We start from the raw sequence: 23,153 nt of genomic DNA, 5'->3' as shown, positions 1-23,153 counted from the left end.
CAGTTCAATATTTCATGTGGAAATTTATTGTCCACAAAAAATAAGATAACAGATATATAATAGACCGACAACGTCTTTATTCAGATTTTTTAAAAATTTGAATAAAGATATCATGTTTTGCCAAACATAGCGTTAGTCTGGAAAAGAGTGGACGCCACCCCTTTTGTGCCCTGCATGAAGATGAAAAATTCAAAATTTCAACTTCAGAAGCCAAAACTTTCACCAAACAAACGTGCCCACAAGGTCGCAAAAAGCTCCGACTTAGTGATTTAGCCGCGGGACCAAAATCACAAATAAATGAAGTACCCATACACATCCCCTCTGTGCATGTTATACATCACACACGGGAGGTGTACGGTTTGCTCATATTATTACCAATTATTTCATGATTTCTTTTTACTCGATTACAATCTCAGGCAAAGAAACCCTAATTTCTTCAATGTCCCTCCCACAACACCCACCGTGTCTCATGCATATATGGATCCCCACAATCTCCACACGTGTGGTATCACCATACACATGCTTGTAATCACCCTCTCTATACGCATTTGTTGCACAAGTGTGAGAGTTTCCCACGTGCTCATTTGATTCTTCGCACGAACCATGGAGACACTTATCGAAATTAGTACGCGCGGGGATGCAATTTTCTGCACATGCGTGAGATGATGAACTCCTTTGGGCCCGAGTCTCATGGCTTCTAAACGTGTCGCCTGCATCCCCTCCATGGAATCCACAAGAGCGGGACACAAGGTTCGGACACGTATCGCCCTTCTTCACTCTATGTGATCCGCATGTGCGAGGAACATGATCTTGACACGTGTTGACTTGATTCCCCTCGTGAGAGCGATCATCTGACTCCACTCGTGTGTCTGAGCTATCTATGCACGTGTCCGCATGGGTTCCACATCTTTTCTCGCATGTGTCAATATGTCCCACCTCGTGATTATGCACGTGTGAATACCCGACACCGACCTCGTGATTATGCACGTGTGAATTCCCAACACCGACCTCGTGATCATGCACGTGTGAATTCCCGACACCGACCTCATGATCATGCACATGTGAATTCCCGACACCGACCTCATGATCATGCACGTGTGTATTCCCGACGCCTGTTGAGCTTTGGCAACAAGGGCCTCTTTCTCCACATGTGCCATGCTTCAAGATCTCGCCGCACGAGCCTTTGTCTTCACACGCGCCGTGTTTCAAGTCCTGAGAACACGCAGCTTTTCCCTCGCACATGGAGTGCCTCTCTTGACAAGAACCCTCCTTTTGCGCACAACACTTGTGCCTATGTGTCGCACGTGCCATCCCCACTAATCCCCATTTGCCCAACAGTAAGGTACTGTTGAATATTACAACCAAGCACGTGCCAACATCGGCTAACATGGCTGCCCATATGAGGGGGTGCCCACTAAGGGCCAATGCAACAACCCCTAACTTGGTGATCATGGAAAGGAAAACGTTTTCCATGATTTTCTGGCAAGTTTTCCGGCTAATTTTAACAATATCCGGCAACCTTTTGAGGTCGTCAGACATTAGGGTTATGTGAGAGGTCTCTGAGGCTATTGCAGATCCCGTAGCTCCCATGGCTATTCCGACATCTGAGGAGGCGAGGGCAGGCGCGTCGTTGATCCCATCGCCGATCATTGCTATTTGACCTTCGGATTTTTTGAGATCGACGATCAGCTTCGCCTTTTCGTCGGGAAGGAGCTCGGCATGCATGATTCCTATGGCCTTCTCTAGCTGCATGGGTATGCACAGTAACAGTGTGACAATCATAGAAAGCAAAAGCATTATAAAGAACGCAGATCAGCTTCGCTTAAAGCCTTATTGTTTAAGAATTGAAAAGCCCAATACGGAATTTAAAAGCATGAGAAATCCCCCAAATACATTTTCTTTGAAATTTTTATTTGATCGAGCCTCATTCTGATTGATCGTCTAAAAGTAGACTTCTTTTTATTTCTTCGTTCATACTATTTAGGAATGAAAACTGGTGCAGTTTGGTGTAACGTGCTATTAAGAAATACGTCCAAAACTCCCAGGCTCTTAAAAAATAAAAGTATGCTTTCGATGTTTTTTTTTTATTTATTTATCAAAATACTTATGAGCGATAAAGTATTTAACATTCTACCAATTTGCAACTATTCCAACTCAAGATCATGTGTTTTGTTTTAATGTATTTTAACATTAATCAAAAGATATGATAAGGTATTGAATTATTCATTTCTCCCCAAAAAAAAAAAAGAAAACGTTTTCCACATACCAAATAACTTCTGCATTGGTGGAGTTGTTGGGCCGTCCAAACAAAAGCTTGGTGTAACCTTTTATTTTACTAGATGGAAAAAGTTTAAATAGAGCCGAGGCTCTAAACAATCAAATTAGAGCTCACATCAAAAATTTCACTAGAAGAGTTTGTTTTGATGCCCAAATATCCTTAAATTGATCATCTTAACATCAAGATGCATAAACATGAGGATAAAAATGGATTTCAAGTTTTGGAAATAGTGCATCTTGTAACACATTTTTGGACCATCAATTTTCAATATTTTCAAGTTTTCATAGATCTGCTTGATCTACACTATTTTTTAAGCTTTAAATTTTCTAATTAAATATGAAAATATATTTTAAGGCTGTCATAAAGATTTCCAATATTGAAACCATATTTCTTGACCCTATTTGAAGGTGTGCTCTACTTTGATTGTTTAGAGCCTCGGGTCTATACAAACCGCACCCTATAGGATTCCGGCATCCGAGCAATATTTTTTTGACGGTGTTTGGAGGTGCAGCCCTTATTATTTTCATAAGGCAGCCACCTTATATAAATGGCAGCCTGTTCTTTTACCATTTCCTGTTTTCTAACTATAATTTTTATTTTATTTTTAGTCTAGGGATATCCACAGTGGCAATTAGCAAAGTCTATTGTTCGGATGCCGGAATCCTATAATGGCATGAAAGTCTATTTTAGCCCTAACTATGAAATTTAAACATAAAAGAATGTTGCAAATCTACAAGATTTATAGACACTTGAAAATAGGCAGCTCAATAATATGTTACAACATGAAATGTTTTTAGGGCTTAATATCTTTCTTATTTCTGTCGAAACAAGCGTTAACAGGTTGTGTTGTGCCCATTTCGGGTCAGGCTAAAAAATTTTCATAAGCTTTTAAAATAAATTTGTTCCTGCATTTATAATAAGGCCCGGCCCATTCCAATTTTTTAAGTTCAGGCCTCATAAGTAAGATTTTAAGAGGGCTCAAGCTGGGCCCAAAATTTATTTATTTATTTATTTTAAGGCCCCGAGCTGGGCCGGCTAACTATACATGAATTATGACCTAGCCTGTATCGGGCCCATTAACAGCCGTATGTAGGCCTTATTTAAACTTTTTCCCATAGAAAGGGAAAACTTAAGGAGGAAGAGGGTGAGATATTGCACCTTATTATTTACACGTAGGGCGGCCGCATTGGTGTCTCCAGTAAGCATTGCCACTTTGATCCCCATGTTTTTCAATTCCCTAATCACTCCCAAAGCACCAAAGCGGACATCATCGGAAAGGGTGAAATATCCCACCACTTTCTCTCCAATTAACACATACCCAACTGTTCCTCCTCCCTTGTGTTCACTTGTAATATCTGGAACTGAAAGTATATAAAACTAAAAAATGAATAAATAAAATAAGATACGACATATAATATTCGATATATTTAAGGGAAAAAGATTATGTAAGACATGCAGAAGTAAAGTTGCAGTAATTTATATTTTATGTTTTAGTTAAACGGTATAGATTTGATGTTATTTTGTGGGTGAGGTTTATATAAGGTGTCCGCTATAAATAATCGAAGTAAGTTGCGCCCTCAAATTTTGCCAGAAGATACAATCTTGATATTAGAAATCTTCAAATGGCCTGGAATCTTTTTATATCCCTAGTCATAAAATTTAAATTTCCAAAATAGTTTTAATCAAGCATATGTATAAACACTAGAAAATTTTGAAAATAGACAGTCCAAATAATATGTTTGATGATACTATTTTTAAGACTTGAAATCCTTTTTTATTTCTTTTCTATACCCATATGTCGTGGTCGAGATGATCAATTGAAGGGTTTTTACTAGCGTCAGTATAACTTTTTTCAGTCGGCTTTTGAGGTGCCAATTATACAATATAAGGTTGACACCTTATATAAACTCTTTTTTTTGTTATAGAAGATCTGTTACATTTTTGGCATTATATTTAAAAATGTCAAATTTTTACCGTCCAACTAAAATATAATATATCGAAAAGGGTGCCGTATAGAGCTTAGGCTCTAAACAATCAAGTTAGAGCCTACCTTCAAATAATGTCGAGAAATATGATTTTAATATTGAAAATCTTTGTGATAGCCTTAAAATATATTTTCAAATTTATTTATAGGGTTTAAAGCTTTAAAAATAGTATAGACCGACAGATCTATAAAAACTTGAAAATCTTGAAAATTGACGGTCCAAAAATGTGTTACAAAATAAACTATTTCCAAAACTTAAAATCCACTTTTTTCTCATGTCCATATATATCGATGTCGAGATGATCGATTTGAAAATATTTAGGCATCAAAACAACCTCCTCTAGTGAAATTTTTGATGTAGACTCAAATATTGATTGTTTAAAGCCGCGGCTCTATATAAACTTTTCCCTATCGAAAACAACCACGTTACTTCTTCTATAGGTAAGGTTGCCAAAAATTCCTAACTCACACCTTTCCAAGATGTTTGATATTAGAGGGAGAACCTTATTGCATACTTTTCCAGTATAAAATTAAGGTAGAAAAGCCAAGATCGAATTTTAAAATTATGAAATTTAAAAACACTTTCTTTTGGGAAAAGTGGAGTAGTTTCGCTAATAATGAGTCACAATTTCTTACCAGATTTACACCCTGCCCTTGATGACATTTTCTGATTTCCTATAAAAATACACTTCCCATCAATTATTCCAGAAATGCCCTCGCCAGGAAAATTTTGGAAGTCTTTCACCTTCTCGGTTGCAGGTTCAATCCCCTTTGATCTACAGTAATCAACAAGAGCAGCAGCCATCGGATGGCTTGATTTGCTCTCCAAGCTTGTAACCCTGAATTATACATTTTAATTAGTAATATTTATATATATATATATGAGGAAAGAGTAAAAGTAACCAAGTCTTGATAATAGTGATTTAAAATCACCGATTCGAATCGAAATCACTCATAGAGATCCTGAAGTAGTGCCTTTATCCTCTCGATTTTTCTTTAGTTTCTTTATTAATTGTCGTCCGATCCAACTTGGGTGTCCCTGGATCTGAGTCACCCAAATTGAACCGGGGAACTTGAATTGGACATCCTGGGATTCATCGGATTCGGACTTTTAAATCAGACAACAGAAAAGAAATGTCAGCACAGAAAGAGCTGATGCACTTTTCATGGTGGGAGACAAGAGTGTAAGACATGGTAGCCTCCACTAACAAGAGAGAGAGAGAGATGAGACATGGTAACCTGAGTGAGAGAGAGAGAGAGAGAGGATTTTGAGTATGATCTAAAAATGGCTAATACATTTTCTCTAGTGTGAGATACGGTGGCATCCACTAACTTGACTTTGACACAAACTACCATGTATTTCTCTCAAGCAAGAAGAGAGTTATAGGGCCCAATTTTAGACATAACCTCATAAACTTCAGGGAAAGGTTTCTATACTTCCCTTACAGCATAGAAGATCTATGCTTTTCCTACCATCCAGCCGTTTAATTTTGATCAAGAGAGCCACTCACCATTTTATCTTAGGTCCGACGTCTCAAAGTATTTTATTTTTAGTTTTTTTTTTTATACAAATTGTATGAATATGAAATTTTGTATGTGCCATATTCTCATTAGGGCGCACCTATAAAAAATATTAAAAGTATTTTTTTATAAAATATAATGATCAAATTACCCCTTGAAACTTTCAGAGGTATTTTGGTCATTTTATTTTATTGGAAATAATTTTTTATATTTTTTTCTAGTACGAGTTTAATAGAGGATTGGACGTCCAAAATTTGGTGCCAAAATAATTTATAGAAAAAAAAAATTAAAAATAAAATAATATAGCGATGTTGTAACTGGGACAATCTTAGCCTTCCATTCAGAATGGACGGTTGGATAAGGAGAAGTATATACGTTTTATGTGGTAGGAGAAACATAAAAAGCTTGCCCTAACTTAAACCTCGAGGAAAAATACAAAGCATTTTATATGTGTTTGAAAAAAAGAAAGCTAAAAATTGAATGGAAATCATCCAAAATTTAAATTTTTTTTTTTTTTTTTTGAAAATACTCATCTCCATTGGTGATTATTTTGTTATGAATATGAAGTGGGTCCTAAAATTTCAGATCTAAAAAAGCCTCTTAGCTAAGCTTTTTACATGATAGAGTAAGTGTACATTGTGCTCCGGTAGGAATACCCTTTACATGCTCTTATTGTAAATGGCACAGGTCCCCCATAAGAGGCACATACTGTACTATTTCACGACACACTTAGTATTGGGAACATATTTGGGGCATGTTTGAGGAAAATAAATGCCTGGACCTACTACAGTTTACATGTTTCAAGATACATATTAATCTGTTATTCTTTTTTTTGTGTGTGTGTCTCTAATTCTATTGTTAATGCAAGTTATTTAAAAAAAAAAAAACACAAATTACTTAGTGCAAGCTTACCAATACAGCATCTTGTCTAGGCCAACATCTTCTTCATCCTTGGAGAGAGAGATCATTTCTGAGACCGAGAACTTCCCTCTAGTAATCGTCCCGGTTTTATCGAAGGCCATTATTTTGATTTTCGCAAGCTTCTCAAGATAATCTCCGCCCTTTACCAATACCCCGATTGACGACATTCTTGACAAGGCACAGGCCATAACGATCGGTGTCGAGAGGACGAGAGCGCAAGGACATGCGCACATGAGCACGACCAAGGACAAGTAAAGATAGTGGTGCCAATTCTCTGATCTTAATGACAAAGGGATTATTGCTAACCCCACTGCTAATACGAGTATGACTGCCAAATAAAGAGAAAAGGAGAAGAATGTACTATATCAGTTTCATCTTTCAATATTGCGTGACCAACTTTTCTAACATAATCAAGGTAAAATTAAGAATTAATTTTGCTCGACATTGTGTAGGCCAGGCTCATAGGGCTCCCCATACGCTTATAGGCACTCTAGGAATGTGAATTGCCAATAGGGGCTCAGATTTAGTATTCTGCGTCCCACCATTGGATTAATGTGTCGGTGATACCGCGTATAATTTAAGTGGAACAATCGGGGGAGACGACCAATATTGTTTTATTATTATCTTGCATAGATACATGCACATGTGACAGCTTCTGACGCGGACATGAAGTATTTGAAACGTTAATCTCAAACTTGGCCTTTTATATAACATTTGTGTACATTATTTAAAGAAAAGACACATGAGATGTTAGATGATATTAAGTTCTTTTACATTGATATATCAATAAGAAAAGTTCTTTAAAAAAATGTCTAGGGTTTCTAAAGTGTCAAACACAAGTTTTGCATCTTTAATATGTCTAAAAACATAACCAAGTGTGTCCATTATGGACCGGATGGAATAGCTGATGAGAAGCCATGTGACATAGGTTTTCTTATATTATCATTAAGAATGGCATTTAATACGTTTCTCTAAATTGAGAATGGAGAGGACTAGTAGGGTTCTTGTCATGAACCCTCCAAATAAAGAGGAAATTTTAGGAGTAAAAACTCTAAGCTGCCAAAACAAATTATAAGAAGAAAGAGGACAACAGACGTAACAATGGATTACCTGGTGTATAATACTTAGCAAAGACCTCTACAATTCGTTGTGTTTTGGATGTGTTTTGTTGGGCCTCCTCTACAAGCTTTGCCATTCTAGCCACGGCCGAATCCTCAGCTAGAGCCACAGTCTTGATGCTCATGTACCCTAAATATAAGTATCAATTCCGTCATGAACATATATGAAACAAAACAAAATAACAATAGAAATCAAAGATTTCTTGTTAAAAAAAACCCACACGCTTATACATAAAGCCACAATCATTTTCCCTTTTCTCTTCGGCCGAGTTGGATTGGAACCTAGAGGAGGAGGATTCCATATGGAAATTCCCCATAATCCTCTGAGTCTCGAGGTTTTCTTATTTTTTATTTCCTTTGTAATTTATAACACTTTTCAAAATAATTATAAGGGATAAATTATTAAACATTGTACCCATTTGCAACTATTTGAACTCAAGATCTTGTGCTTCTTTTGTTGTGTTTTTGTAAAATTAAATAAAAACGTTTGGGGAAGGTGTTAGACTGGTCATCCCTTATGTGAAATATACACTTACTCTCCGGGGCAAAATAGCTACTTAAGTGGATTTATACCTTCTAAAGCTTTGGGATTGGATGAGTATTTTCGAAAATTTTAGATTTTGAGCTCAATAGCACTTAGATCTGTCCCTCCAAAAATTGATTTGTTTAATTTTAAGAAATTGTTTTAATTAGATTGAGTGCTTTCGATACTCTTCCATTTTTTCTCTTCTATTGATGTTGGTTTCTAGGTTGAGGAGGTTGCATATCTAACTTTTAAGATCCTAAAATGCTCCTAGATAGAGTTTTATTTGAGGGCATCAATGACTCATGAATATCCTTACAAAAAGAATTGTTTCACCTGAAGGAAGATTCTCACCAAGTTCCATAAGCAAATAATCTAAGAATCAATTCTCCAAAGGTAAATATTCAAGTACCTCATGTAACAATCAAATTATCAAGTACCAATTTTATTTTATTTTTGGGTAAGTTAGTGGAGGAGAAAGTCCCCTACCCGTTTATCGTTAATAGAACGAAATGCAAAATACAGCTCATAGTTTAACAACCCTACTACAGGAACTGGTGCAACATCAAGAAGTAATGGAAGGGTAAGAACTTGTTAATGTCACAACATTTGTTAACTATTGGAATTGTACTAACAGATCCTATCGTACAAAACTACAGATCTCTTTTGAGTAGTGTTCATTTTATTTTTCATCAAGGGCCAATACAACAAGTGTTTTTTATAAGGTTCCACACTTATTTTCCAATAGGGCCAACAAGATTAGTTACCCCCACCACTACTTTAAGGCTTAGTGGAGTTGGATTAATGGGAGAGAATATTCTCAACATCTTAGCATATTTTGAGAAAGTTCAACAAATATAAAATAAGAAAGCATTTTGTGGGCCCGCAGTCTTATGATGCTAGACCTAAATTTGGAAAATGCAATTTTGGTGCTCGAAAACTTACAATAATCATCTTGGCTTCCATAATTATGGATTTAAAAAATATGGATACCAAGTTTTGAAAAGTGGTCTACAAGTTCTATTAGCTGTCCGTTTGAAGTATTTACAGATGTGTCGAATCTCCACTATTTTTTAAGCTTTAAATTTCATAATTCAGAAAAAGAAATAAACAAATTTCATAGTCTAGAAAAGAAATAATTCCTACACTATTACAAGAGTTTCCAGCAGTGAGATTGCATTTTTTTTGCAAAGTTTTGTGATGCAGCTTCACAGAAAATCATAAAACTGCAACTCTATTAAAACCCACACCAATATAAAAAGTACACGGTTTATATGAGTCCTTGCAGAAATGAGTCACCTCTTAAAAATCTACTTTTGAGATAGATTTTTGGACCTAAAATTTAAGGATATGTAATCTTTCACATGGAGATCATGAATATGAAGAAATAAATAAATTTTAAAAACTAAAAAGAATAATTCTATCAAGAAAACATTTGAACCGTTGGTTTCAATTGATTTTAGATGGGCCACATATTTGCATCCATCTTTAAGATGGATGCTTTACACATCGGAGACTACAAATGTAGAAATGCGGTCCCCGTTGTATGAAACAATTTTCCGTATAAAAATTATCTAAATTTAGAATAGGCCAAAAAAGCACACCAAATATTAAGTTTGCGGGCCTACCCAACATGTAGTTTTGAAAATACATATTTATTGATGAATTTAGAGTAGGTTAGGAAAGCCAATTGATCCCTTACACAAACTTAGGAATGAATTAAAAGTAAAGTTATTGATATTATACCATTTAAATTGAGGGTACCGGCCCAAACTTGGGATTGAGGGTCTTTTGTGACTGGATAGGGCTCTCCAGTGAGGGTCTTTTCGTCGACTTCACTTCTTCCCTCTACAACAATACCATCTATTGGGATCATATCTCCAGCTTTCACCGCGAGCAATGTGTTTAATTTCACGTCTTTGGTGTCTACAGTTGCCCCACTTTGTGCTAAAACGGCTTTTTGAGGAGCCATGCTCATCAAAGACTGCATGGCCGCATGTGCCTAACCAATAATACAGATCTAATTTGATTAATAAATGAAATTTTCAATAAGTAACCAAGAGAGAGAGAGAGCCAAGCAACTTAAGAGAAATCTTTGTGTAGGTTAATCATGGATACATGTGACTGCTAATTCCAATCGTTTGAACCAAATCGATAGTTATAGTTAGCCTTTAAGCTTTTGATCTTGATGGGACAACTCAGAGTGTCTCTCACATTTAGTTTTTATTGTTTATTTCATAAATTATTTTGACATAAAATTTAGGTTTGCCCACTTCTCATAGAGGGGCACCGGATAAAAATTGAAAAAAAATTCTGGTCATTTTGTCTTATAAAGAATAGTGTGCTCTATAAAAATAGTGTAAAATGGTGTGCCCTCCAAATTTCATGTCAAAATCATCTAACAAAAAGTTAAAATAAAATATCATTAGGTATGAAATTATGGCTGACGCCCTTCTTAAGGTCCATTTAGATTAAACATCGCAAAATGCTACTTATATATGTTTATCGATTTGCTCCCTCACAGTAAACTCCAGGTTATGAATATTTTTTAGACCAAATAAGTTTTGAGAATGTAGCCTCGAGAACCTAATAACCGGTCTTATAAAAAACACTAAAAAAAGGAAAAACGGTGGGGCACCTCAAAAAAATTAATTGCCCCAACATTAAATAAGAACGATCTGATTTTTGGAGGGCAAGATCTAGGTGTTCAAGAACTTCAAATATATATATAATCCTCTCATGATACTCAGATGGATCCCAAAAATTTATATTAAAAAACCATCCCAATTTACTCTTTGGCCCAGTTATGTTCTTGTACAGTATAATCCTCCATGGAGCATGCTATTAGCGGGTTTATATGTTTTACACCGTGTTTAAAAAACAGATCGGTACGGATCGGGCACCCCAAAAATCCATCCGGATCGGTGAATCGGCGATCCAGATCAGGAGTCAGTCGGATTAAACCTTCAAAAAAATCTCAAAAAATTATTACAATTCATTATAAATGTTGTTTGTTAATAATCCAATAAGAAATTAGGGTATTGTATTATCAACTTTCACTTTTTTTTATCACTAGGCGAATATTTGGATTTTTGTTCCCTGTACGAAGATTCTCATCAAATATTTATTAAAATCTAACTGAAGACAATATTATACATTAAAATTAGATATATTGGCATGTATTTTCTTATTTTATTATTAATTTACTAGACAAATAAAAATAAATTTGAAATTTGTCTTATAATATCATCTAATATAAAAATCTAAAAATTTAACAATAAATTAGGAGAATCGGTCAAATAAGCAAATTTTTAACTCAAAATATTTGAAAAAAATCATTTTAAATATTTTAAAATAGTGTTATTTTAGTTTCTAAAAGAAATTAGTTGTCTTAGGCCAAATAAGCCTTTATACCCAAAAAGGAAAAAGTTTATATAAGGTTGCAACCTTAAAATGTAGAACTACGGATGCACCTCAAAAATCTATCGAAAACGGTTGTTTTAGTATTAAAAAACCCTCTAATTGATCGTCTCAATGTTGAGATGTATGACTATGAAAAAAGAAAGGATTTTGAGTCCCAAAAGTGATGCATCTTACAACACATTATATAGACCATCCATTTTCAAGATTTTCATATGTTTATAGATCTACTTGATTTTAATCATTTTTAAAATTTAAAATTTTATAACTAAATATGAAAATAGATTTTGAGATAATCTTAATAATAGTTTTACATCAAAATTATATGCTACAATGAAATTTAAAGGTGCGCCTTAAATGGATTGTTTAAGGTTGCGACTTGCAACCTTATGGAAACCATACCCTTGTAAATGAGGTCCAATGAAGTACTTGAAAACCAAGTAGAAATAGTCCCAAATCCAATGACTAAAGGCTGAAATAGCCATAAAATAGTCTACCTGTTAGCCTTTTAGGTAAAGCTGCATGCTATAACGCTGATTGGTATGTGTAAGAATTTTAAATAAAATAATATAACCAGTGCTTACAACAGCGTAAGTAGTTTTAAATAAAATAATATAAACAGTGGCCGCAGTAGGTACGTGCGGTGTAAGAAATTTATATTAAAAAATAAATTTTATATTAAAATAATGTAAAAACCATGGTTCTTTCAGATCCCGATATATCATTGGATTAATATTGCTTTGAACAATATCCGATTCAGATCGAACGATTTAGATCCGAATCGACAATTTTTCAAACACTGGTTTTATATATATTGGGCTATATGAAGATTTCTCATGGCTTAAACCAACTAATTAATAGATCAATAATTGAACAGCTAAACTCTCTCCATCTCTTTCTCTCTCTCATTTTACGTTTCATGTTAGATTAGTGATAATAATTGAATGTGATTTATAAGTAAATTAGTTTCGAATATAAACCTTGTAGCTGGTGAGGGATTCTATCCATTCGGCTGAGGTGAAGAGGACAACAATAAAACCAGCTTCAATGTAGTCTCCCAATGCTATAGTTCCAGCCACTGCATAGAGAGAACAAAAATTGGGCAAAAGAGAACTACTAAAGAGAATATCTGTAAGGTAAAAAAAAAAGGAGGAAATGCCACAATAATACCATTTACTATATGTATAATAAGATCACAAGCCCTTTTGATTGTTAGATTTGAAGTAGAAAGGCAGAGTGTGTGTTATTGATTAGGATCCACGTTAAAAAAAGAAAAAAATCTCAAACTTTATGACATACTTTAAGCTCTATTATTTGATATTTGATGGCTAACATTAGTTGTGACCACCTTGTTGTAAAGATAAATGGTCTTATATTATACAATCTGAAAAAAGAAGTACCCCAAGATTATTTAGTAAACTCAGTTCATATAATGATTCAGTGAATGCCACTCTCACCATCACCATCCATCCATTTTATACACGGTGATGATACTTATGACCATAGAATAACTTCAGTCATATAGATGATAATGTACTTTCTTTAATGACATCTTAACATATGTCATTTTAAGTGTGTTTTTCTGAAGGTAACATTGCAAATTGAATATTCAGAATTTTCACAAGAAATTTACCTGCAATTATAACAAGTGTGTTTATATCAAGTATCCACCGTCTGAGAGTGACAAAACTCTTCATAAAAATTGGCGGAATTCCGACCGCTACAGCTCCAAGAGCCAACCAATGCATAGGCTCAAACCAAAATTTTGTGAAAGATAAAATTAGTAAAAATCCGGACACCAATGTAAATCGACTTGGCCATTTTTTAGGGTTTATGGCCTCTCCGATCTCTCTAATGCTCGCGTCAAGCCTCGCCGAGTTTAGCGCGGCAACTGAATGGTAATTATGCAAAAAGAAGAGGGTTAAGTGCTCAGTTAGATACATAAGCCATTTCTACAATTCACAACTAAAGAAATATCAATAACATTATACTTGGATTTTGGCCACATGACTCGCCTCCTCCAGGGGCAAGTCCCTTGGCCGAGTCCAGTTTATGTACACCAAACAAGCCAAATGCCATACTCCTCTCTCTCCCTCCTCTGTGTGAGAGAGACCAAAAACGGCAATTTGATAAATAAAAAAAAGGAAGAAAGGAAAAAAAAAAGAGAGTCTATTTTGGAAAAAAAGCAAGAACTTGAAAGTTGGTTTGGGTGGAATTCAACGCCCGGACGTTACTGCTTATTGAATCTTCTATTTCTCAATATTATCAAATCAGATACGTTTGTATAAATTTGCAGAAAAGGCTAAAAGGATATTTGGAATGACCAAAATGCCTAAAACCTCAATAACAATATCTTTTGACTACTTTACAAGAAAAAGAAGAAAACAAAATATTTTCCTCCTTTTTGGCCAGTTAATCCAATGCCTTAAAATATATATATATATATAACCCAACTTAAAAGAAGGTAAAATAAATCTAGCAAAAGTAACTTGAATGAATGGAAAAAGGTCAGTTGGGGGCTTGAAAGAGAGACACATTTGGGGTTTTCTAGGTGCTTTCAATTTTGCTTTTTCAATATGTGTGCAACTCACCCAATAAGGAAAAAAAAATTAATTGCGCAATTAATCAGATGTCTTAGAAAAAACAACCCCAGACATTAAAAAGAAAAAAAAAAATCTATCAAAAGTAACTTCAATGGTTCAAAAAAGAAAAAAGAAAAAAGAAAAAAAAAAAAAGGGAACAATAAACTGGAGGAAATATTGATCCTTACCTATTTGAACTTGTGTTATGGAGATGGGATCATGTAGAACCATGACACTCTTTGAAGGAACATTTACACATACTTTATGAACTCCTTGGAGAGGTTTGAGAATCCTCTCAATTAAAGGCACCTCAGCTGGGCAACAAAGACCCAACACATTGAAGTGGCTCTTTTGCAACTCACTCTTCTTTTCTCTCTCATCCATCTGAAGTTCATCAAACCAGACAGGAAAGAGAAAGGCACATGTTAGGTTTGAGTCTTTTTTTTCTTGGAATGCTCTTATATGAATATATAACTCAAACTCAAAAGAAATGGAAAAACAAGAGAGAGAGAGACAGAGAGAGAGAGTAATAGTGGTGAGGCCAGCCTTGGTGCAACCAGAGGCCAAACAAAACTGTGGAGAGAGAAAGAGAAGAGAGACAGATGCAACCAGGGGTGGAGACAAAGAGTTATTTGGGAACTCTCATGCCAACCAATCAGGAGGACATGAATTCAGGGGGAGTAGATACAGGAATATAACTGAGAAAAAAATAAAAAAACAATAAAATAACCAGAGAGAGAGAGAGGAAAAGTCATGAGTGCTCCACCAAAGAAACCATACCTTCATGTTTGATATATGCATGATTTTCTCTCTCTACCCAACAATTAAAGATTTTTTCTCTCTCTACTCTTTTGCAAACAAGCTACAAGGGATGAGAATACAGGGCACCTGATACAAAGACACAAATATAGGAAACTAATAATGATTTTTTTTTGGTGTTTTATTTTCTATTCTTGGACTAAGAAAGGAACGAAGGCATGATGATGGTTTTTTTTTTTTTTTGCAGACGAAGAAAAGGTGATGGGAAATGGTTGCACCTGTGCAATAGTGGGATATAAAAGGATTTTGAAATTATTTATTTATTTATTTATTTATTTTTAGTTTATTTTGCATTTTGACACATGAATTTGTATTTGTTATCTTTTTGCTATTGTAACACTATTACTACTTTACTATGTTGGTGATAGTGGTATATTATTGTTATGTTATTTCGATATTTGAGTGCAATCGAATAAAGCCTTATATAGTGTACTCCTCACTAATACAGGGGTTTAAATTTTGGGTGAGATTTTTTACAAGGTGCCTGCAGATAGGTAAAACAAACTTTTAAATTTTGCTGGAGATATAGTTCAGTGCCAGAAAACTTACAATGGCTTGAAAATTCATATTCAATTTTAATTATGAAATTTTAAATTTTTAAATATAATGTAGATCGATCGTACATATAAACACTTGCAATAGACGGTTCAAATAACTTGTTACAAGATGTATTATTTTTAAGTTTTGAATTCTTGCTTTACTTTATATCCATACATGTAAAGGAGGAGATGATCAACTCAATAATTTTCCAACTTCAAAATACTCCTTTCCACTGATTTTTGAGGACCGCCTTACTTCCATGTAACCTCATAACTACCCCAAAAAAGGTTACAACCTTATATAAATTTTTTTCTTAAATTATTTGTAAGTCTTGCGTATAATTTTATAGGGGCCAATACATTCTGTTAGCTGATGAAGATAAGAATTAAATATATATCTATTTATTTATTGTTAACACTTTTTTCGTAGAAAAATATCGGGTGTTATTTCAAAATAATACTATTTCAAATACTGTTTTTAGTTTCAAATTTCTTATTGTTGAGTCAAATATTATAACGTTATCTAAAATCTAAAATAATTATTTACTGTTTTTTAGACATATATTTCATAATTCATCTATTTTTGAAAATAATTGTTAGTATTTAATAAATTCCTTCCCACACATTTGAGACATTCTTAATTATTACGCAAGCTTCCTATATTTTAATATTGTCAAAATTCTCCTATTTTTATTGTTTATGTTCTTAAATATTTCCCATTGTCAAATCAAGTTATAAAAAAAAATTCCTAGAGTTTGCAAACATTGAAAGTACCAAAGAAGACAATACTAGTTTATCATTGACCATTGTTTTTATCTTTTATTTGTCGCCCTTTTTATATAATATTTAGCAATTCAAAATATTGATTATACACAGGAAATTTTGGATAAAAATTGGTGCAAAATCTCAATTTACCTGGTGCAAATTGTCAATTTCCAGTTGAAAATACTGCAACAACCATTTCGAAAATAGATTAGGAGGTATCAACAAAAAAAATAATATCCGAAAGAAAATCAGTAGTGGATTAAATATCCCCTAATTTTTTCAAACTTCCAACTTTGAAGATAGTATTCGTAATATTGGATAGTACTGAGTAATTTCATGCAGGAAAAATGTTTTTATTTCCAATCTATATTTTTTCTAATTAATATTTCTTATTGGGTTACGCGCCCAACAACGTGACGCAAGAGTTTTCCACGTGAGGTGTGTGAGCCGTTATAACAATCAAAAGTGTGGAGGTGGGGACCACATCCAATAAATCATCGATATTAAAAAAAAGAAAACGGTTTGATAGAGCTGCAGCCCTATCAAAATAAGTAAAGCCTCACCTCACAACTCATCAAAAATTACAATTCAAATGTTGAAAAACTTTCAAGTTGATCATCTCAGCTTTAACATTATGGTTGTGTTAAAAAATTACTATTTTAAATTCTAAAAATAATTTATATTACAATAAATCATCTAGACCATCCATTTTTGCCTAAGTGTCCATATAACCACAAGATTTGTACCTTTTTTTAATTTTAAAATTTATTGATTGTATTAAAAATTCCTTTAAGAGCCATAATGATTTCTGATGCCCAAAGTACTTTAAGAGCCATAATGATTTCTGATGCCCAAAGTACTTTCCAGATGGGCATTTGAGATGAGGCTTTATTATGTTTTCATAAAACCTAAGCCCTTTAAAAACATCAACCACAAAAGTAAAAGCGTAAAAGAAGACCTTACCCAAAAAAGAAATAAAAAAAAGACACACTAGGAAAAAAATAGAATGGTATTATGGTCCTGCGGGAGCATATTGTATTGTACATTTACTCTTTCGAGCAAAAGGCATACAAATGGGAAGCACCTAAGAAAAACAATATGATTGATTTCAAAAGTAAAAATTTAAATATTGAGTTCTCTAACAGTTCACCCACAGAAAATTGGATTGTCTTTGTTTAATTTGGAGAAATTATTATTTTTTCAAGTGTATAGAGAGTGCAATTTAGATTTATTTTTTATTTTTATTTTTTTTGAGAGTAGTCTATGGGTTGATAAGTTTATACCTGCAAAATCTGGGGTCCTAAAAGTACTCTTAGATTGAGTTGTACCCGAGGGACTAAATGGACAGTATACTGCCATTGGGGAGTGAAATATATTGGCAAAAACTCTCAATAAAAAGAGCGATAAAGAGAGCTATTTAGGAGGATTTTTTTAAATTTAAAATATGATTATTTAAAAGAAAGTGGAGTTTAAATTTTTCAACATCCAGGTCTTGCTCTTAAGAAAATGGACTGTTCTTGTTGAATTTTAAGATGCATATAGTATGCTATTTGATCTTTTTTTTCTAATTTTTTATTTTGACATTATTTGGTAGGTTTTTAAGGTATCGTGTCCAAATTTTGGGTTTGCGAATTTTACCGAAGGAGTAGAATTACAGATGATTGCAGAAGGGGAAAAAAAAAAAGGCAAAAAAAGACAAAAAGAGAAAAAAGGTGTTACAAGCAATGTCCATAAGAACAAATAAAAACATGAACTAAACAAAACACTTCAATTATTTTTGCCTAAGCCGCCACTTGGGTGCTTTGCATGTGGTCAATTAGAACGTGTTTCTTTTTAAACATATATTTCTTTCAACGTATTCTATTTTATTTTTGAAAAATTGGAAAATAAATTTCAAATAAGTAACCAGATGTCTTTTTTAATTTTCATGTCATAGAGATTCTCTTTGTTACTTCGCAATTTTATTAGGATTGGACCGACCACCAAAGAGGGGTTGGTCCAGCCATAACCGATTACAATGCTGATTGAACCAATTGAATTGGGTCTCAAATAAGAAAAGAAAGGAAGAATAATAATTTAAAACATAAAATATATTAAAAAATTTCCACTTTGTTTAATTAGTATGATTGGTCAAAATTTGCGAGTCAACCCGTCAAACTGATCAAACATTGGTTTTGAATAATATGTTATCAAACTCGATTTTTACTTTATACTGGACCAACCTAGACACCAGTTAACCGTTCAACTGCCGGCCTTATTAATCATAGTTATATGCAAGTATGGGACAAAAAGATAAGTATCATTGCATTCTCTTCTTTTCTTTTTTTATGCGCAATATTGTTTTTCTTAGCAACGTGACGTTAATGGAAAGTGCAACAGACGTGCTTTGTAATGCACATTTTAAACTCTCAAATTTGGCAGTTGATTTCACATACGAAATTAAGACTTTTGTATTTAAAACTAAGTAATGAGATCATATAGCGAACCTTGTCTTGGCCAAGAGTAGCCCAGGGATGGGTAACGTCCTGACATGAACAATAGCATAGTAGGATGGTAGAGCTGGGAAGGGGCCGGGGCCCTTGCTCAAACTTAGCCTAGGCCCTTATAGGGCCGGTCAAAGCCTGCATAGAGCCGAAGGGGCCTGGCCAGACCTAGGACTATAGTCAGATCCCCACCCTTAGGCCATATTTTGTGCCCCAGGTACTAGTTTTGGGGTGGGTTGTTCGACCCATTGCCACCGCTATGGGTGACCTTGCGGTAAGAGGAGTAATTGCTGAAAAATTGGATGGGTGAAATCGGAGCTCTAGGATTTGGTTATGGAGGATTGAATAAAACTAAAGTGAGATAGGTGGAACTTTATGTTTTTAGGCACCCTATGCGCACTTTTTGAAGACTTTATTTTGCCCCTTACTGATATATATCAATTTTTTTAAAAAAGTATCCAAGCAAAGCAGACCATGGAAAACAGAAGAACTCAAAAGTTTTTTGTCGATTCTTGCATTGAAAAGGCAAACTTACGGAGCACCAAAGTTACGTCAATGTAAAGAGAGGAAGTTGGCACGAGCTTTGGAGAAATAAAGAGTAAACATGTTTTTAGCCACGTTATGAGCATTCTTTCGAGACTGTATTTTATCCTTTTATTAATATATGTTTTTTCAAACGTTTTATGATTTAGTTTTTTTAAAATATTAGTGGGGTGATGTTAGTGGAAATGAAAATCACAATGTAGAAAGTGAGGTGTGAGGGTACTAGCACGAAGGCCGTAGTTCTTTTTTCCCTAAAGCACCAGAGTTGCCTCAATGGAAAAAGAGAAAGTGGGCATGACCTTTGGACAAATATGGAGTATGAAAGAGAAAACGTGTGAGAAGAAAAGACATCTAAAGGGGTGAACAGTGACTTCTCAAATTTCATGACGCTTAATAGGTACGGTGTTTTCCCAAAATTCATTAACCGTCATGACAGTTAATGGTTACATGAGGTCCCCAACATTTATTAATGCTCACCACAATTCCATTCCGACTAACACGGGTGCAGCACATCGATTCTCATAATCCACACATGCACTCTCCTCTCCTCTCCTCTCCTCTGTGAGGAAGGTTCATAGCATGAGAGTGTTGTCATATAAATGCCATCCATGCTTCATTTTAATTTTATTCTTTGTTGTGGGATTGAAATGGAATATCTCAAAGCACGCTATTTTGGTAATTGAAAACTATGGTCACTAGGGTGCTGGGGGTGCTGCCCATGACCCAGCCCCTTTACCCAAACCACCAGAGTTAGCTTCAATGTAAAGAGAGAAAGTGGGCACTACCTTTGAAGAAATGGGGAGTATGAAAGAGAAAACGTGTGAGAAAAGGATGCCTAAATGGGTAAACGGTGATGGCTCTATGTCGTTATGGTGGTTTCGCAAAATTCATTAAGCATCATGACACTAAATAGTCACACAGTTTCCAAGCATGATATCTAATACTCGTACCCTTCAACAACAGTGTGTAATGCATGCTCACCACAAGCTCAACTACCACATGCTTTTGCGTGCTTCGCACATGCACCCCATCTCTTGCTCTGTGAGCATAGCATTAGTCATGTAAATGCCACTCTTGCTTTACTTTATTCTTTATTGTCGGACTGGAATGGGATATTGGGAACCATATTGTTTTGAATGGAATGGAATATTTGAAAGAAACACTACGTAGCATTTTTAAAAAACCAAAAAATATGACCTCTTGACATTGAGGATAAGAGTGGCACTAGAACATGTGACTCCTTGAAAACACTCGCAAGACAAAACACAGCACAAGACACACACAGGCCTTGCCACCATACTTTAAAAAATAACATTTTTTATTGTTTAAAAACTTAATTTCCATTAATTCTCTATTATATGCCAATCCATAGAGTGTCAATCTCTGTTCACTAAGGATTTCTAATTCCTTAAAAGCATGGTAAAATGTGAGACTAAAAAATAAACAAAGGAAGAGAGAGAGAGATGCTCCAAACAAAGGAAAATACAGGAGAGAGAGAGAGAGACAACAGGTTAGAGGTTCGAGTTCAAGAATACTATGAAAATGGAGATAACATTTAAAAGAGTCGATGCATTCAAGGAGAGACGAGAGAGAGAAAAGATAACTTCTCTCTTTGTGCGTGTAAAAACTGGATGCATCAACGGAAAAGAAAGATAAACCTGCCGCCCAAGGGCAGAGAAAGGCGTCACAAACCAGCCAAGGGCGGTTCCAAGTAACCGGTGAATCGGCCCGTTCACCTAGGCAAGTCCCGGCCCGTCAGGAAAGTGATAAAAATATAAAATAAATATAAAAAAATAAAAAATATATTTAAAGGTTGATTAAATAAAGCATATATATAAAGAAAAGAAATTATATAAGTGCGAGGCTCTAAAACAATCAAATTAGGGCGCACATCAAAGATTTCAAGAGAAGAGGTTGTTTTGGTGCCCAAATATCCTCAAATTGATTATCTCAACCTCAAGATGCATGGACATGAGAAAAAAAAATAGATTTCAACTTTTGGAAATAGTGCATCTTGTAATGCTTTTTTGGACCGTAAATTTTCAAGATTTTCAAGTTGTCATAGATCTGCTTGATCTACATTATTTTTTAAGCTTTAAATTTTATAATTAGAGATGAAAATATATTTTAAGGCTACCACAATGATTTCTAATATTGAAACCGTATTTCTTGATACTATTTGACGGTGCACTTTACTTTGATTGTTTAGAGTCTTGTCTTTATACATCCACACACATATATAAATAGGTATTATGCCAAAACAAAAAGAAAATAACCAATCTTGACGAAAAACATCCAAATTATATATAAGAAATTTATACAATAATTCTATTTTTTTTATATTTTTTGAAATTATTTCATGTACCCTAAGTCGTACTGACAAACATAGGATAACTCGAACGAGGCCAAGTAGGCTAGGACTAGGCGAGTCCCATGACACTGTACACAATTGATGAGGATATTTAATATTGGAAAAGTTTATATAAGTGCGAGGCTCAAAACAATCGAATTAGGATGCACCTCAAAACTTGAAGAGGTTGTTTTGATGCTCAAATATTATCAAATTGATCATCTCGACCCCGAGATGCATGGACATAAAAAAAAAAAAAAAAAGATTTCAAGTTTTGTAAATAATACATCTTGTAATGCACTTTTGGACCGTCAATTTTCAAGATTTTCAATTTTTCATAGATATATTCAATCTACATTATTTTTGAAGCTTTTTTTAAATTTTATAAATTAAGATAAAAATAGATTTTAAGGCTATCACAAAGATTTCCAGTAATGAAACCACATTTCTCGAAACTATTTGAAGGTGCACTGTATTTAATTGTTTAGAGCCTCAACTCCATACAATCCACACCCTTTAATAAATTCTATATTTTTCGTTATTTTTAATACAAGAATGTCACAATCAATCGTATCCATCATACTTCAAACTGAGTGATGGTGAGTGTGTCATTGATTAGACTCAATTTTTTAAAATTTTTTTTCAAATTTTGTGCATTGTTCAATTCATCCAATTTAACATCTAATATCCGAGCACAATTAAAACCTCCTTTGAACAAAGATAAACGAACCCATAGTATCAAGGTTTGAAATATCGCCATTTCAAATTGGAATTGTCCGATTCGAATTAGAAATCATTCAAAACGTATCGGAAACTAGACATTCCCCTCTAGAAACCGCCCGATCGGACCGTTCCATTCGGTTTTGTTCAAAAAATAGGACACGTCAACCAGTTCCCAGCTCCTGCATCACATTTTCAATTTTTAATTTATAGTTTTCTAATTAAAAAAGTACGATATCACTGCACCTCTCTTTTCATTGAAGTTTTTAATCGAAAAAAGTATGCATCATTGCACATTGCACCTTTTTTTTTCATTGAAATTTTTTATTGAAAAAAGTACGCCATCATTTCACCCTTTAACGTCGAACTCTTTAATTTTTTAATTAAAAAAAAGAAGTGGTTTGTATAAAGCAGAAACTCTAAACAATCAAAATAAAGCTCACCTTCAAATAGTATCGAGAAAGATAGTTTCAATACTGAAATTTTTTGTGATAGCGTTAAAATATATTTTTATCTTTAATTATAAATTTTAAAAATTTAAAAATAGTGTAGAGCCAGCAGATCAAAAACTTGAAATCTAAAAAATT

General features: G+C 34.2%; 1 protein-coding gene across 2 annotated transcripts; it reads right to left on the bottom strand.

Moving 5' to 3' along the window:
• Positions 1–294: 294 nt before the first annotated feature.
• On the bottom strand, positions 295–15,366 carry LOC18440717 (putative inactive cadmium/zinc-transporting ATPase HMA3). Of its 2 annotated transcripts, XM_020671474.2 has the most exons (10): positions 15,128–15,366; positions 14,536–14,731; positions 13,399–13,656; positions 12,746–12,843; positions 10,092–10,347; positions 7,815–7,952; positions 6,696–7,032; positions 4,899–5,101; positions 3,437–3,639; positions 295–1,746 (listed from the first exon to the last, which is right to left on the bottom strand). In XM_020671474.2, exons 1-10 carry the CDS (start codon positions 15,146–15,148, stop codon positions 397–399), a joined length of 3,060 nt encoding a protein of 1,019 aa, XP_020527133.1. In that variant the 5' UTR covers positions 15,149–15,366; the 3' UTR covers positions 295–396. The 2 variants fall into 2 exon arrangements, with proteins under 2 accessions (XP_020527133.1, XP_020527134.1); XM_020671475.2 differs by lacking the exons at positions 14,536–14,731; positions 15,128–15,366 and adding an exon at positions 13,757–14,301.
• Between the last annotated feature and the right edge of the window lie 7,787 nt (positions 15,367–23,153).

Source organism: Amborella trichopoda, chromosome 1, assembly GCF_054954075.1.
Source record: "Amborella trichopoda isolate Santa Cruz 75 chromosome 1, AtrichopodaSantaCruz75HAP2 v2.0, whole genome shotgun sequence".
Lineage (NCBI taxonomy): Eukaryota > Viridiplantae > Streptophyta > Magnoliopsida > Amborellales > Amborellaceae > Amborella > Amborella trichopoda.
This window is presented reverse-complemented; position numbering and strand designations above follow the sequence as displayed.